This window comes from Gavia stellata, chromosome 4, assembly GCF_030936135.1.
Source record: "Gavia stellata isolate bGavSte3 chromosome 4, bGavSte3.hap2, whole genome shotgun sequence".
In the NCBI taxonomy this organism is placed as follows: domain Eukaryota; kingdom Metazoa; phylum Chordata; class Aves; order Gaviiformes; family Gaviidae; genus Gavia; species Gavia stellata.
The window spans coordinates 11650295-11666419 of record NC_082597.1 but is presented as its reverse complement, the minus strand read 5'-3'; the positions used below and the strand labels follow the sequence as shown (position 1 = coordinate 11666419).

The following is a 16125-nucleotide window of genomic DNA, read 5'->3' as shown; positions in this document are numbered from 1 at the left end:
CTTTTATCCATTATTTAATTTGTTCCTGCTGCCATTCACCATATGATTTTTATATGCAAAGCAGTATCAGTGCTGATTAGTTAAAACTTGTCACAAATAGATACGGATTTCAGAGATAATCAGTAGCATGGTTCCTGCCCCTAAGATTTGACATGAACGTTAGTGAAGTCATGATATAAGCAATGACTGTGACTGAAAAAGATTTGCACAAAACATGTCACATTTTTTATTTAGACCAAAATGTAGCATCTTCCTTTTTAATATGCATATTAAAGGAAGCACATGGAGACAATGCAAAGAAAAGATGAAATAAGAGGAGTAATCTATGAGACGGTGTACAATTAAGGATCAAAGTATGGTGTGATACAGAAAATAAGATTCTTAACATCGATCATAAACCCCTTTTTTCCCTGCATACTGAAATACCCTAGTGATAAATCTCAATGACTGGATGAAAGACTGAGGTTCTGGTCCTTAGACAGAGCAACAGTTCTGAGCTGTAAAGCTACTGAGTAAATCCTACAGGCCTGGACACAAGACAATCTGGTCCTGTCTATACTATAGCCAGTATAGAAAATGTAACATTGAAATATTAACCAAAATAAACAAAAAGGACATTTAACTGCATAAAAGAAGTTAGAGAACAGAAATGAGTTACCTGTAATCAGTGCCATTCACAGCAGTCCATGTATATGTTCTGTTTCCTTTATCAATATATCTCTACAAAGAGATATTGGTAAAATAATAAAAGATTAACTCCGAAGCTTCAATAAGCATGCCCTTTCCTTGCAAAATACAGTGTAAAATCAAGTACAAATCTGTTGGAATTTTATTTATTATTTTGTTAAAAGCATGAGTTGAGCGGCAACTCCTTTTCTTAAACATTTTCCAAACTTATATTATGCGAAAGAATCACCTATATCCTTTTTATTTAACATTAAAGAAATGCAAATTGAACTAAAACCAGACAAACATGACCTATCATTTTCCCTTTTAAATTCATTAGCTAGGCCTATGCAAAGCTTTTTCTATGGGATTTAAATTTGATAAAAGATGTTATCTCCTTTATGGACCATTTTGCAGTTAAACTATGAAAACAGAAACCCACAATTATAAAAAGAAGACTTTGTAAGTAACTCTTTAACAACAAAAACACCCAGGGCCTGTCCTTTCAGATCACAGTACCAGTGGCTAAATGCATTTAAATTTGAGTCATATCTACAGGCACAGCCAGGCATAGGCACCCCACACTAAACTTACATGTGTTTCTAATCTCGTTAGGAGGTTTTTGAATTTGTGAAAAATTTAACATGGAAGTAAATGTTTATTTTTAAATAACCTAATACATTAGCTGAAGCTTTACCATTAATTTTCTTTTGGTATGAAAAATGATGTGCTAGAAACAGTCTCACAGTTCCCCATAGATTTAATCATTAATGCACCTGGTTGACATCACTTTACTCAATTTTCCACTTTGAAAACTACAAGTTTATGCCAGCTGCAACATATTATTATTTTACAATCAGAGATTTGTAAGTATGCCAGCAATGAAGTCTGTGCAGCTGTTGCACTGCAACATTACAAACATTGGTGAAAGGAACCACAGGTATATGTCTACATTTTTTCTTCCCCTGCAGTAAAACAAAAGTGTGAAAATGACCGTGATTATGAAAAAGGTGTCTTTTTTGAAATTTATGATTTGAGACCTTCTCATTACCTGGCTGCTGGTTTTCAGCACAGCATGACAGTGTAAATAATTTAATAGTCATTTTGGAAAGAAAAAGAAAAAAAAAGGAAAAAAGAAAAAAGATGCATCTATCAGTGTCTAATGCCTTGATATAATTTATATTTAAGCTAAAAAGGTGGCTGAAGAGATTCCTATCCAAACCTGTTTATATTTAATATATATACTATATACTATTACTTCAGCTCAAGCATAATCAGACACTTGAACCTAGCGCTGGCAGCCCCTCCAAATCAGGCCCAGTGCCATGGCTTGCACACCATGTACGTTGGCAAGAGAAAAGCAGTGCCCAAGGTGGGAGGGGAGGAAGAAAAGAGCTGGGCTCATATTAAATCCTGTTGCCACCAGCACTGTGAACATGCTTGAAAGCAAACTGGCTGAAATCTCCCTTCAGAGATAATCCAGCTGGTCACAACTCCTCGTATGTCTGCTCCCATTTACCTTTGCCTGCTTCATTACTGAGCAGCCTGAGACCATCTCACCCCCAGCTGGTCACTGCCAAAGAACCTACACGTTATTGCAGTTTTTGTCTCCCTTCAGTTTTCACCACTGCCCACCCCAGCTGCCCGAATGTGGCAATGCTTTTGTTCCTATGGCATCGTCTCTGTTAGTTGGAAAGCCCCTGAGGCCTTGGGAGACTCCAACGCACCCCACCCACGCTTGCTATGAGTCCAGTCTCTATGCTGTAGTATGAGGTCATCTCCCAAGACACAGCTGGGGCCAGCTGCAATACAAAAGGAAAGCAATGCAAACTTAAACCAAAAAGCAAAACAAAAAGGACATCAATTTTAAGCCTCAAGACTGCAACTGTCTGTTCAGGGCAACTGACCACATCAGCCCTTTTTATAAGAAAATATATGAAGCTATCAAGTCCTAAGTGATGCATGGCTCATGCATTGCCTGTGGTCTGAAGCAGCTTTATTCTGGCTCTAGCAGCCTGGAGCTGGGAGGGTGCAATGGCTTGGAGCAGTCACCATTGTCAGCTATCTCTGGCTGCTCCCTTCTGCTCTCAGAAAGGTCCGAATAGAGGAAGAACTCTTGGGCCATGATGCAAGGGAAGTGAGGGGAATTAATTACACTGGGTACTTGAAGCATCTGGGATCAAAAGGCTTGGGATATTCTATTCAAATCTGTCTCCTCACAGGTGGACACACATGCAAGTAAAGCCACTGATCCCCTCAATAACACCCATAGCTCAGGAATAAAAATTGCCTCCGACGGATTTGCACAGTTGTGAAGGTCTTGAGCATGGCTTGCTGTCCTTATTTGCACTCCTTTTAAATCACACTATCAGAAGCAGCATGCTTTGTCAAATCCGGTGCAGATACTAAGAGGCTGAACAGTCATGAGATGTCTGGCTCTAGAGTTCTCAGCACAGGAAAGACATGGACCTGTTGGAGCGGGTCCAGAGGAGGGCCACAAAGATGATCAGAGGGATGGAGCACCTCTCCTATGAGGACAGGCTGAGAGAGTTGGAAGGCTCTGGGGATACCTTATTGTGGCCTTTCAGTACTTAAAGGGGGCTTGTAAAAAAGATGGGGACAGACTTTTTAGTGGGGCCTGTAGCGATAGGACAAGGGGTAATGGTTTTAAACTAAAAGAGGGTAGATTTAGACTAGATGTAAGGAAGACATTTTTTACAATGAGGGTGGTGAAACACTGGAACAGGTTGCCCAGAGAAGTGGTAGATGCCCCATCCCTGGAAACATTCAAGGTCAGGTTGGACGGGGCTCTGGTCAACCTGATCTAGTTGAAGATGTCCCTGCTCACTGCACGAGGGGTGGACTAGATGACCTTTAAAGGTCCCTTCTAACCCAAACTGTTCTATGATTCTAAGTATGTTCCCAAAGGCCTGGTGCAGAACCAAGTGACCATGAACCTGACATTGTGAAACCACAGCATGGATGAACAATTGAGACATGTTTCAGAAAATTCAGTTCCATTTTCAGCCTCACCTAGCAACGACATGTGCATTGCCACTGATTTTCACCCACGAAGACAAGTAAGTTTCTACCATGTTTAATGCAAAAATAGACTAGGACTATGAAATATTTTTTTTCTGTATCAAAATGAGAATAAGTATGTAAGAATCTTCCCTCAGTGCAGAATTGAGTCAGAGGACTGGTAATAGGAACTGCTGAGTATTGGGCGTCACTTCGTGTTATCTGGCCAAAGTTTAAAGCAGAGTTTAGAAGTTGCTACCACGTATTAGACATTGAATGGAATATAAGTAAGGAATGTGCTGTTTTTAACAGTACAAAAACTCCCTAAACTCTGAGGCCTGATTTCCTATCAATTTAACTTCATTAGATTCTGTAGCATATGCCTTGTGAGAAGGAGGAACTTTTCACTGGAACATTCTGCCATTTAAGTGCAAACAGCAGAGCCATTGGAGATACCAAAGTTACAGGAGATCAATAGGAGAGGACAGCTAATACTACACACGAAAAATTAACTGCACAGTCCCAAGCAAGTCTGCTGAGTATTGTTATGGTGTGCTTATATATATATAAGGGTTGTGTAATGTCTGCTTGATGTTATATTTGCTTCATGTTCTTCTTACTAAGTCATTAAACCAGTTATCTTCAAGCTGTCTTACATTCAGAGTAAAACAGTTTCAAAAAGCTGCTGTGGAACTGTGGGACATACTCTGGCCAGAACTGCTCCTTTGGCACACCAGTCATGATTTCTTCTCATTAAGGTCTCCAAGAAGTAGAGCATACATGTAAGGTTCCATATCAAATTTGAGTATTTCCTATTTCTAGGAAATGTGTCTGTCTTATTAGAGAAACCAGTAGCAATCTTTTTCAGGAATGAACATTTTGGACAAGAAAATAAAGAACTCAACAAGCTCTTCAGAAAGCACAAATACATAATATAACTGTAAGATGAATTTGCTTATCCCCAATAGTCTTCATTTATGGCATATAAATGTTTGGGGTTTTTTTCATGACTTTTTTCCCATTCAACCACAATATAAACTACCAAACCCATCCCCACACATCTCTGCAAGCAAATTAAGTACTTTGATTTGGGATTCATACACAGAAGTAGTCTGGGTCCATTTGCTGTTAAACAGAGTGTACGACCTCATCAACAACTGCTTGATTAATGATGCACCAAAGAAACCAAGAAACAAAACATTTCTTTTCATAAATACATAATTTCTTTTACTATAAGCCAGTAAAACTAGAAAATCTAGAGGGAAAAATGATACAAACCGACATTACAAAATGAACATATTTTCACCATTTCACAGTATTTTTCTGGTTTTGTTTGTTCCTGTAAATGTAACTGCCTGTGTTCCTATCTTACCTCATCTTGGGACTTGACCAGTGTTTCAAATGTTTTTTCTCCACTTTCTCCATCTATCATTTTTTTCCGAATCTATTGGCAAGGAAAAAAAAAGAGAACTAGGTGTTGCATGTAACATGAATAATCTTTTCAGTGATTCAAAAATTTTATAGAAACACAGAAAATGGTAATGCATATGAAAATCATACCTCTTTAAAAAAAAAGTTAAGTTTACAATCGTATTGGGTTTGCGTGGCAGCGCTTTGGTAGCAAGGGGGGCTACAGGGGTGGCTTCTGTGAGAAGCTGCTAGAAGCTTCTCCTATGTCTGATAGAGCCAATGCCAGCCGACTCTAAGACGGATCTGCCACTGGCTAAGGCTGAGCTAATCAGGAACAGTGGTAGCGCCTCTGTGATAACATATTTAAGAAGGGGGGAAAAAACCGGGAAGCGGCAGCCGGAGAAGAGAGGAGTGAGAATATGTGAGAGAAACAACTCTGCAGACACCAACGTCAGTGAAGAAGGAGGGGGAGGAGGTGCTCCAGGCGCCGGAGCAGAGATTCCCCTGCAGCCCGTGGTGAAGACCATGGTGAGGCAGGTTGTCCCCCTGCAGCCCATGGAGGTCCACGGTGGAGCAGATATCCACCTGCAGCCCGTGGAGGACCCCACGCTGGAGCAGGTGGATGCCTGAAGGAGGCTGTGATCCTGTGGGAAGCCCATGCTGGAGCAGGCTCCTGGCAGGACCTGTGGAGCCATGGAGAGAGGAGCCCACGCTGGAGCAGGTTTGCTGGCAGGACTTGCGATCCCGCAGGGGACCCACGCTGGAGCAGTCTGTTCCTGAAGGACTGCACCCCGTGGAACGGACCCATGCTGGAGCAGTTCGTGAAGAACTGCAGCCCGTGGGAAGAACCCACGTTGGAGAAGTTCGTGGAGAACTGTCTCCTGTGGGAGGGACCCCATGCTGGAGCAGGGGAAGAGTGTGAGGAGGAAGGAGCGGCAGAAACAACGTGTGATGAACTGACCGCAACCCCCATTCCCCATCCCCCTGTGCCGCTCGGGGGGAGAGGTAGAAAATCGGGAGTGAAGTTGAGCCCAGGAAGAAGGGAGGGGTGGGGGGAAGGTGTTGCGTTTTTAAGATTTGGTTTTACTTCTCATTATCCTACTCTGGTTTTGATTGGTAATAAATTAAACTAATTTCCCCAAGTCAAGTCTGTTTTGCCCATGATGGTAGTTGGTGAGTGATCTCCCTATGTCCTTATCTCGACCTACAAGCCTTTTCCTTATATTTTCTCTCTCCTGTCCAGCTGAGGAAGGGGAGTGAGTGAGCAGCTGTGTGGTGATTAGTCCGGCTGGGCTTAAACCACGACAACAATTTTCAGATTTTTCTAATTAGAAGTTGCTTTATCCAAATATATACTGAATCAGTAGAGTTATGAAGCAACAATTCTGCTATACTTTGCATAACAAGACCATCCCATAAAACCCCTTGATGTTGGGCACTAGAGAGAGTATGAATTCTGTGTTGATGAGAAGGAGTTTCATCTAGCATTTCTTGTGCTTCCCAGCACATCCGTGTGATTCTGGTAGCAGCGGAGATTCACAAATACATTTTAATACCAGTCTGAGAGTAATTCCTCTCTGACGCAGGCGTTTCAAAGAAACTTAAGACAGAATTTAACAGATACAAAGAAATGCTGATGAGTGTCATTATGAAAGAACAATTTCAAAGAAAGTGAAAAAATATTTAAAAAAAAGTAAAATGTTTAAAAAACCCTCCATTTTATTTCACAAAACTAACAAACTATTTTTAAAAATTCTGATTTCTGAATGTATTACGAAATTAGTAACTGAAAAGTATACAGAGGAATTGATTTGTCAACACTTTTATTTCTCAGTTCTCTCTCACCACAGCAATAAGCTTGCATTAGGAAGAGATAGGGAAATACTTTTAAAATATTTCAGGTAATATATTAACATCCGATTAAAAAGTGTTCTGTTCTGAAAAATTTTACGAGCCCCCTCCCCAGGAATTGCCACTAAATGAAGAAGAATCATTTAAATAGCAATCATGGTGACTTGCAAAGTGAGAGGAATATAATGCATTGCCCTTGCCTACAAATAATACTGGGTCTCAGTTTGTTTCATTATAACTTCATCTTTCTCTAAAGTCATCATCTTGACAAATTTAAAATTGAAATTTATAATGAAATAGATTCCCATTCAAAATCTAGAACATTTATTGCTTTTCAGTTATTATACAGTGAAATACCAGCAGCAACAGGTACTAAGAAACCAGGTAATCTCACCTCAACTTTAATATCATTTTCCAATTCAGCATCTAGAAAATCCAGCGTAACAGGCTCCTGGGATTTAGGATTCTGAAGCAGAAGATATTGAATGATCAAATAATAAAGACAGAGTACCGTAATGTTACAAATCATTCTCATCCCTTCATTTCAAAGTAAGCTACTTAACTGGGCTTACTTACCTATCTATTTTAATGTCTTATAGCATGGTGAATTACTAGTGGCCCTTTCTCATTTATTTTATTTCATTGTATAGAGAGGTTAATTGGGTAAATAAAAATCAAATTAACACTAATGGCCAGTGTCCGTCCACAGTCTGTCATGTATGGGGCTTATGCTGGGAAGCTGCTTCTGCTCCTGCTGCTATGTCACAGACTGTAAGGGTGGGAGAAGACGCATCAGAGGAAGCATCAGATACGAATCTCTCATTAGGTGTCCTGCCTCCAAGAATGGAGAGAGAAATTTGGGAGAGTTTTCCAGCTGACTGGTAAGATGGGGCAACTGTACTCTTCTGCAGTTTTGCCGAAAGCACACTACAGACTTGCAGTTATGAGGTGGGGATGGACTGCAGTTCAAGATTCAAAGCGGCAGCAATTAGAGCAAATGATTTGTTTGCTATGAAAAATAAAAGTCACTTTTATTGTCAGCATTACAGGACTTCCCTCAACACCTTGCAGTTTTGAATGTATTTCTCTTGACATCAATACTATTATCTCAGCTTGAGATGGAAACCTGTAGCACAGAAATACTGCGACCCAGCAGCTTCAAGACCTAAGGAAGGTACATGATGTCGATCCTCGACTATGGAGCACAGAGAAGTTTGATGGTCTGCATCTGTAGTAACCCTCGTCCCAAAGGAGTGTTGGAAGATCATTGCAGCTCTGCTGAACTAGCTCAGACCAACCTCCAGCCTCTACTCCCTTCCTAGTTGCAGTCTGCATTTACCTGGACAGAGCCATCTTCCATACAAGTTGTTAGGAATCTGACTCTTTTTTTTTTTGAGTAATTTTGGCTAAGCCCCACTGACTTTATATTATGTGTGGTGTAAAAATCCTCAATCGTCATCATTCAGTAGTTATTTAATGCACTCACCTAACAATGGATGTTTAGAAAAAAAGAGTATGGGGATATATTATTCAACCATTTAAATCTAACAGTTTAGAATAGAAGATGAAAGAAGTCCAGGTTTAGTAATTTATTTTGATTGATAATTTGCTTTGTGTATAGGAAAGTTCATACATGAAAGGATCTCAAGGCCTAGTTTTATCAGTAACTGATCACTGTTTCTCCTATGATTAGCAACACAAAAATTGTCGTTAGCTGATACTATTATTTCAAGACTAGTGTAAATTCTGATAATGACATTTTTAGAGGATTTCAGTGATTCAGCTGTACTAACTTATTTACAGGGTAGGCTAAAGTCCTTTCTTTCAAAATTATGATTATATTCCTTCTATCCTAACATTCTCTGGCAAAGGAACATGACAAATGTATATGTGACTATTTTATCAAAGAATGCAAGAATGTTTCATCACAATTTATGTATGTATTTCCAGTTTGTACTGGAAGAAAGTAACGTTCCGAATAGCTGGTAAAAGATGCCTTCAGATAATAATCTGGAGCATTAAGAGCTTAACAGTAGTCTATATTTTCAAGACTGTAACATAGAATAGTGTTAGAAGACAACAGATTATTCTTTCATATTCTTGAGGAACAAATGTGCATGTTTCTGGGCATATGGAATCATTGCTTTTCTTAACAAGTAAGACTTACTGTCTGCTAAGAGAAAAGCCAATAAATTTATTCTCAGAAAGAGAATATGCACTGGAAAGATTTCAGACAACGATTCCAGTTATTTCTTTTAAATGTCTACTGATAACTTCAAAGAAATTTGTATGTTCCTATTTATATAGGGTAGATAAAACTAGCAATTTTAATATAATAACATTAACGTACGATCTCTGCTAATTCAAAACAATTTAATGATTGTTATGCAGTTGCTTTTTTCCCCCCAACAAATCCACACTCTTGAAATAAATAGAAAAAGGCTAAAATGTAAAAATAAATAAAAAAATACATTTTCTTACATGCAATGGATAATGAATAGCATGGTCAAACCCAAACAGCATGCATGAAGGCATTGGCATGGCAGAGGAGGCATTTGTGAAGTTCACATTCCATTCCAACACACAAAGGAACAGAGAAGAAAAGAAATGGTAAAAATAGAAAAACAAAAGCCATCACATCAATTCGAGGTCAATATTCATTTCAAATGATAACCTGGGCTAGCCACAGTTAAGGAGTCCCAAAGGCAAAACAGTCAACTTTAACAGTCTGTCAAAATTCAAGTATACATTAACTGTTTGTTCTTGTTCTTTTTAAGATTTACGTTATATCACAACACATTCTTTATAAAGTACTTTTTAATGACTTTTAAGACATGAAGAAACTAAGCATCTATAGATACATTATGTGATGTGCCTGAGGCACAAAGAAATCCATTCGAAATTGGAACAGAAAATTCCTAACCCCATTCGAAATTGGAACAGAAAATTCCTAACCCCATACTTTAAATGGAAGACTTTTTTCCCTGCTATGTCTTTTTCCCCCAGAATGTGTTTTTACCAGTATTTGGGCTCCATAATTTTTTCTTCCAAGGTTGCCATTTAGTGGGTTTTATTCCAAGCCATGAAGAAACAAACGTACTGTTCCGTTTGCTCTTCTCTTTATCCAGTCATGCATGTGACATGACTAGAATAAGCGCAACACCACCACATTCACCAGCACAACTTAATACAAAACGGAAGTAAATCACTAGCAATGAAGCATGCAAATAAAGGGAGTGCAATCCATTTTCAGTATGACAAATAAAGGCAAAGAGCTATTACTTCAATGACAAATCAAGAAGGAAAGAAAGAAAGAAAGAACTGGTGCAGCAACGTAAAAAAAAAGGTTCATTAAAACATCGTTGTCATGTGTTTTGGGAGGTCAGTATTCTCACAAATTATATGGAAGTCTTCGTCGGTGTGAGTTGCAGGAGCCTAGTTGCTACTCATACCTGCAGTACTAATGAAGACATAGGCTGTTAGGCTTTTAAAATAAATGATGGTAAGAAGGCAGCAAAATCCTGGGCCCCAGAGGGAGACCCAGGAGAATCTGGAGTGGATGGGAGCCCAGAGCTGCACCTCCCTGGGCAGCCAGCACAGCCAGGCAAACCCAGCAACAGCCAGATCATACCACAGCATGTTGAGGAGCCAAGGGTCCTCAGAAAATTGAGATTTTTTTAATGTTCCAGTGCTGCTTTCTCCAGTGCATAAACAAAAAAAATCTAGCCCAGAGGTGGTCTTCTAGATGTGGTATAAACACAGCCACTCGAGGTTTGGTGAAATCACTGAATTGAATTAGGTCAGGATTTTACACCATGTTTTACTGGTGTTTTTATGCAAGCCACTAGTTTTGCATTATATATTCCCATATGTGTAAGAAATTAACATGGTATACTGTACCTAATTTTGTTATTTTGCTAGTTACAGAGTTAATCTATTGCTTTAATGATTTTTAAGTTTTCATCATTAAGTGTTTTCTGCTCAGGGATTGAATTACATAAATGTTACTAATTAATTTCCTTTTCCCTGCTCGCTTAATGGCAGTTAATCCTCTCAAGTTGGGTTTGCTAAACTGAGAAACCTGATGTAAAGAGCAGATAAAACATATGCCCTACTCTGACTTCCCCAGAAAAAAACTGAACAGTTCATTCGAATTCTGTAATGTTATGCAGCATACACTGTACAATAACACTTGGCAATAAAGTCATAAGAATGATCTTCTTTTGACTTTGGGTTTATGCAAGCAAAGCCAGCACAAGTAGTCTCTTTTTTTTCCCAGTCTTCAAATTCATTTCAAAATCTGAAGAATAATTTTTACAGCACGGCTCTAATTAGCACCTATTAGTAAAGCACCATAATTTAATGGAAAGCCCTTCACTACAGCCAATAACATGTTTTCTATTATTTAAACAAGGAAGGATGCAAGCTTCATGCTTTGGAAGCTGTTTGTCAAAGTAAACAGTTCTCTAGTTAGATTTTTCCTATTAAGCAGGGCAGAAGCTTTCTAATTGTATTTCCAGGTCTACGCATTCTAATGCATTAATCACCTCCATCCAAAGTTACCTGTACATTGGGTCTCCTTTTTCTCAATTTAACTTTTGGTATGCCCACACCAATTTGCTGAAGTAACAAAAAAGCAGCAATTTATATTTTTACACTTTTAGTAAACAGCCTGCTTATAGAATGGAAGACTTCCCTCAACATCTATAATCTCCTGTGCACGTTTACTGGAAGCAGAAACTAGCCCTCATTCCGATCAAGAGTTCTGAGCTCTCTATCAGAACTACACACAGGTTTTGTCTAGGGAAACAAAAACCAGACATATGCTAAATGATGTGAATTAAGTTATCAAAGAGGTCTTCCTCTCACGTACTCTGCCAGAATTAAAATATAGAACAAGAAGAGTTTCACTTTTTGTTTACCATTATATCTGCTCTTAAAACCACCTCCTCTTACATTTCTTTCAGAACTATAAACCGTAAGACAAAATACTGGGCCCTACTGAAGGCATCTGGAGTCTTATAATTACCATTAAACAGCTTTTGATGAGAACCATAATGAAAATGAAGAAAAGGATGCTAATCCTTAGAACAGATTCAGTAATTGAATTGTTTGCTGTTTTCAAATCTTATCTAATTAAGACTAATCTTGTTAACTCATGCTTAATGCACTTGCTTCAGTGACCATGTTTATTTGGTGGGGTATCTACCTGTTCTCTGCCAGGACAATGGGAAAAATACACACACATACACACAGACACACAAAGAAAATTGGCAGAAAGACATAAAATTAAGCATTGTTTAAAAATGTAATATAACTAACTACTCAAACTTGAAAAATAGTATTTTAAGCAGTTTAAAACTATATTAAACTGAAAGTTAAAAAAAAGGTTTCCTGTGTTACACTTCGATGTAGTTTTCATGTGCAAATAAGAACATGACAGGAAAGTTGTTAATGATTTTAATCCACTTTTCAACCTGCCTTTTTTTAAATTTTCTCAGTTGTGCAAACGACTTCATAAGTTCTGAATTTCTAGGGGCTTTGTTTTGTGAGATCATACTGCAAGACCACTTCTTAAAATATTAATTGTGTTGAACCAGTTTTGATTTGAGGCAACAGATTTTCAGAAGAAAGTGGAAGATATTCAGAAGAAGGGACCACTGGAAGTTTAATAAACCCTCACCTCTTCAAAGGTAAAGACGTAGTTATGTTTTAGTTTACACCTATTGAAAAATTGCTGGCAAAGAGGATTAAGATGTTGTTTGTTAGTAAGTTAACAGCTACCAGGAAGTTCAACTAAAATTAATATGACATGTTAAAGAAAGTCCATGAGTTCTAAATACATCTGTCTTTGTAGTGTACCTTAGTTTTAAAACGTAGTTCTTGTATCAGTCTGAATAGCATGCACCACCCCAAACAAACTGGGAGTGAAAAAGTCTAGTCTGTGTAACTGTTAATAACAACAATAACAATAATAATAATAACGCATATGCTTAATATTACATTTAGACATTATTCTACAACATAAAACATATCACTTATAAAATATTCTCTTTTAAACACACTCTAAATCAAACATTTGAGCAGTGTGTGAAAGCATCTCTGGACTTCCACATCCTTTTAAGTAGAAAACTACACAGAGAAACCATGACAATTAGTTTCCTAATAATCCGTCTCAGTTTGCCTAGATTTAGTTGGGGCGAGCTGAGTTTTTCACTCTCTAATAAAGGTTCTTTATTCTCCAGTGTTATGAGTTTATGCTGCAGTGTAATAGCACATATAAGACAAACAGAATCCATATCCATCAGTTCCTCACAAGATTGTGCCTAAGACAAGAATACCTCATTGCTTCATTTTATATTTCTGCTGTTAACAGAAAGATAGTTTCATTTGCATATAAGCAAAAGTTAAATAGACCACTCTCATCATCTGAATTTCTAATCATCTCTAATGAAGAAAAGATTTGGTCAGTAATGATGCCTATATTTGTCTTAGAATAATTCACCAAGCAAAGTCATCAAATCAAAACTTTCATTTTTTAACACATGAAAACCTAATGCATATATCAAGAAACTGAAGTCCTTCTAAATTATGAAGACTATATAAAACCCTTCTTTTCCTCTTTTTTTTTCTTTTCTTTTTAAAAGGGTCCTTTCAAAATAAATCAAAAGGGATATTTCAACAATAGTTAAGACCAAGTTATTCTTTCTCTTCTTCAGAAGCATTTTTTTCTTTCTTCTTTTGTTACACACTTGGCAAAAGATTTTAAACATATTCATTACTTCACCAGGAAATTAATTCACATATTCACAATGCTGACTTCCCTCAGCTTAAGAATTAAATGAATCACTAAAATATGTAGATGAATTCTTCATTTCTTTCTGCCTTAAACAGTTAAAGACAGTGAAGTACTGAAAAAGGGGTCTGCTATCCCTCTTGTAGCTATGATAGGGCTTTCTGGTGAAGAAACAAGAGAGGACAGTCACATAGGCAAGAGGCTAAGGACTTGCTGCTACTCTGCCACAGGAACATGGCTGGGAGGAATGAAGTGATGGATATGCATCCAATTTACAAAAAAACAGTAGTTCCATGCCTAACGGCAGCAAATACAAGCTTCCATTACTTAAGAAGTTTCTCCAAAGTCTACTAAGCACTAAAAAATAACTTAGGAGTAGGGTGCCTCTAAAGTTTAAAAGCCTCACTAGCCTTATTTGCTTGCGTATTGACAGCTTGTATTTATCTTGGCCATATATTGCTCAAACTATCTTAAAGAGAAATTTTAATATTGACAACTGAACTACATGGATATATCATCTGGTCTTCAATAGTTATAGAGATTCATTATTATTTCTAACTTTCTATCTTTTTAGTTAATTAAATTTTAACTTTGTCTTTTATATAATGCTGCATTTGTGCCCTATGAACACATGAGACAAAATTTGCTGAAAGTACATTTCGAATGGAATTAAAATACAAACATTTTCAAATACTCCACTAAACAGAATATTGCTTGACATGGAGAAACCCTTCGCTAAAACAAAGATTAAAGTTCTGATTTCAGAAAAAAAATCAGCAATTCATGTTGAAATACCTCATCAAAGGCAGGGAGGCAACTTAATTAAGAAGATACATGTCATGTAGGAGTCCCCACAGTGTCAGGACTACAGTTAATGGATATAAAGCCAGACTGAAATACTGGCTTTAAATTTTCCTGAAATTTGAGGAAAGTTGTGTCCCAATCGGATTTAGATAAAGATTTCATCTTTAAAGATGAAAGACCTTTCTCAAGTTGAACTACTAAAAAATCTAGCATTCTGGGAAAGAGCGCTCAGCTAGATCCATCCCAACTCTGCAGCTCAGGTTTCAGCTCTGGTAAACAGAAAATAAGCAAATAAACAAATACAAAAATCCAAGAAAAATACATTGTGTTTGCCCCCGAATTTCGTGGTTTTGCAAGTATGGAAGTTTCAATTTCCGAAATGAGAAAGCACCACAACATTAACATGTGCACTAGTAAACTCAGAGTTTGCTTTGCTTCGAGAGCATTTTGTAACACACTACAAGTTCTTCACAATGATATTACAGCTACCACTAGGTCGTTTTTATATTAATAGGTATACTAAAACACTTATTTCACATACAAAAATGTATGTGTAAAATATACATATTTTTTATTTTATTGACAACGAAATTCAACACAAGGCAATGCTGGTCTTTGTGCTGACTAAAGCAGATTTGGATGAAGCCATACGTGCACCACAGATTTTCCTGACACCCCCACAACTGAGAAATCTTTATTATTGCTCTCTGGCACTTTTCAGCTGACAAATTCCCCTTATTACAGAGAAATCATTTAGAAGATTTTTCATACCTTTGGTTGGAGATTTGGGTGAAGTAGCACATACCCATTAGGATCAATTGCAAAATAGTATCCATTCGGACAAAGCTGAAAGAAAGAAATGAAGTTTAGCATTATAAGGTTTTAAGTCATAAATAAAGATTAATTAATGGTTTTCAAGCAATGGTCACATTAAGGAAAGTACATTGACTCAGGAATCATGAAATATGTGAGATATTAACACACAGAAGATAATATCTTAATATTTACTCTTTTAGAATCATAAACTTGGAGAATAATTTAGGCTGATGGGACCTCTGGAGGTCACCTGCTACAACCCTTCACTGAAAGCTGAGCTAACTTCAAAATAAGATCCAACTTCAGAGTTGGACTAGGTTTCAAAGGGTCTTTGAATACCTCCAACTATGTCGACTGCCTCTTGTCTTTTGCTATAAACCTGCAAGAAATGTCAAGGTCCATCTTCTCTATAACTCCCATTAGGTAACCCATCAGGTTTCTTCTTCAGTCTGAACAAACCCATCTCCCTCAGCTTCTCCTCGTATGCCGTGTACTCCAGCCTCTTGGCCAACTTAGTGGCTCTGCACTGGACTCTGTCCAGTGTCTCAGTGTATTTCTTGTACTGAGGAGATCAAACTTGGACACAGTACTCCTGATGCAGCTGTTCACTGCACAGCTGGCCTTCTTTACTGCAAGGGCACACTGCTAACTTATGTTCAGCTTGACCGTCAGGACCTTTCCTGCCTTTTGAGGCAGTCTGCTCCAGCCTGTACTGTGGCATGGGATTATTCCATTCTAGATGCAAGACTTTGCGTTTGATT

At 37.9% G+C, this 16125-nt stretch overlaps 1 protein-coding gene across 4 annotated transcripts in view; it reads right to left on the bottom strand.

Moving 5' to 3' along the window:
* Window positions 1-16125, bottom strand: part of CACNA2D1 (calcium voltage-gated channel auxiliary subunit alpha2delta 1) — a 434233-nt gene that overhangs the window by 37839 nt on the left and 380269 nt on the right. For 2 of the 4 annotated variants that reach the window (XM_059817312.1, XM_059817311.1), the window contains exons 18-21: window positions 15320-15394; window positions 7343-7414; window positions 5060-5131; window positions 659-720 (exon numbers count right to left, since the gene is read on the bottom strand). In XM_059817312.1, the coding sequence (XP_059673295.1) occupies window positions 659-720; window positions 5060-5131; window positions 7343-7414; window positions 15320-15394 (281 nt within the window). Of the gene's footprint in view, window positions 1-658; window positions 721-5059; window positions 5132-7342; window positions 7415-11511; window positions 11569-15319; window positions 15395-16125 lie in introns of all 4 variants that reach the window. The other 2 variants (XM_059817310.1, XM_059817309.1) reach the window with 2 other exon arrangements.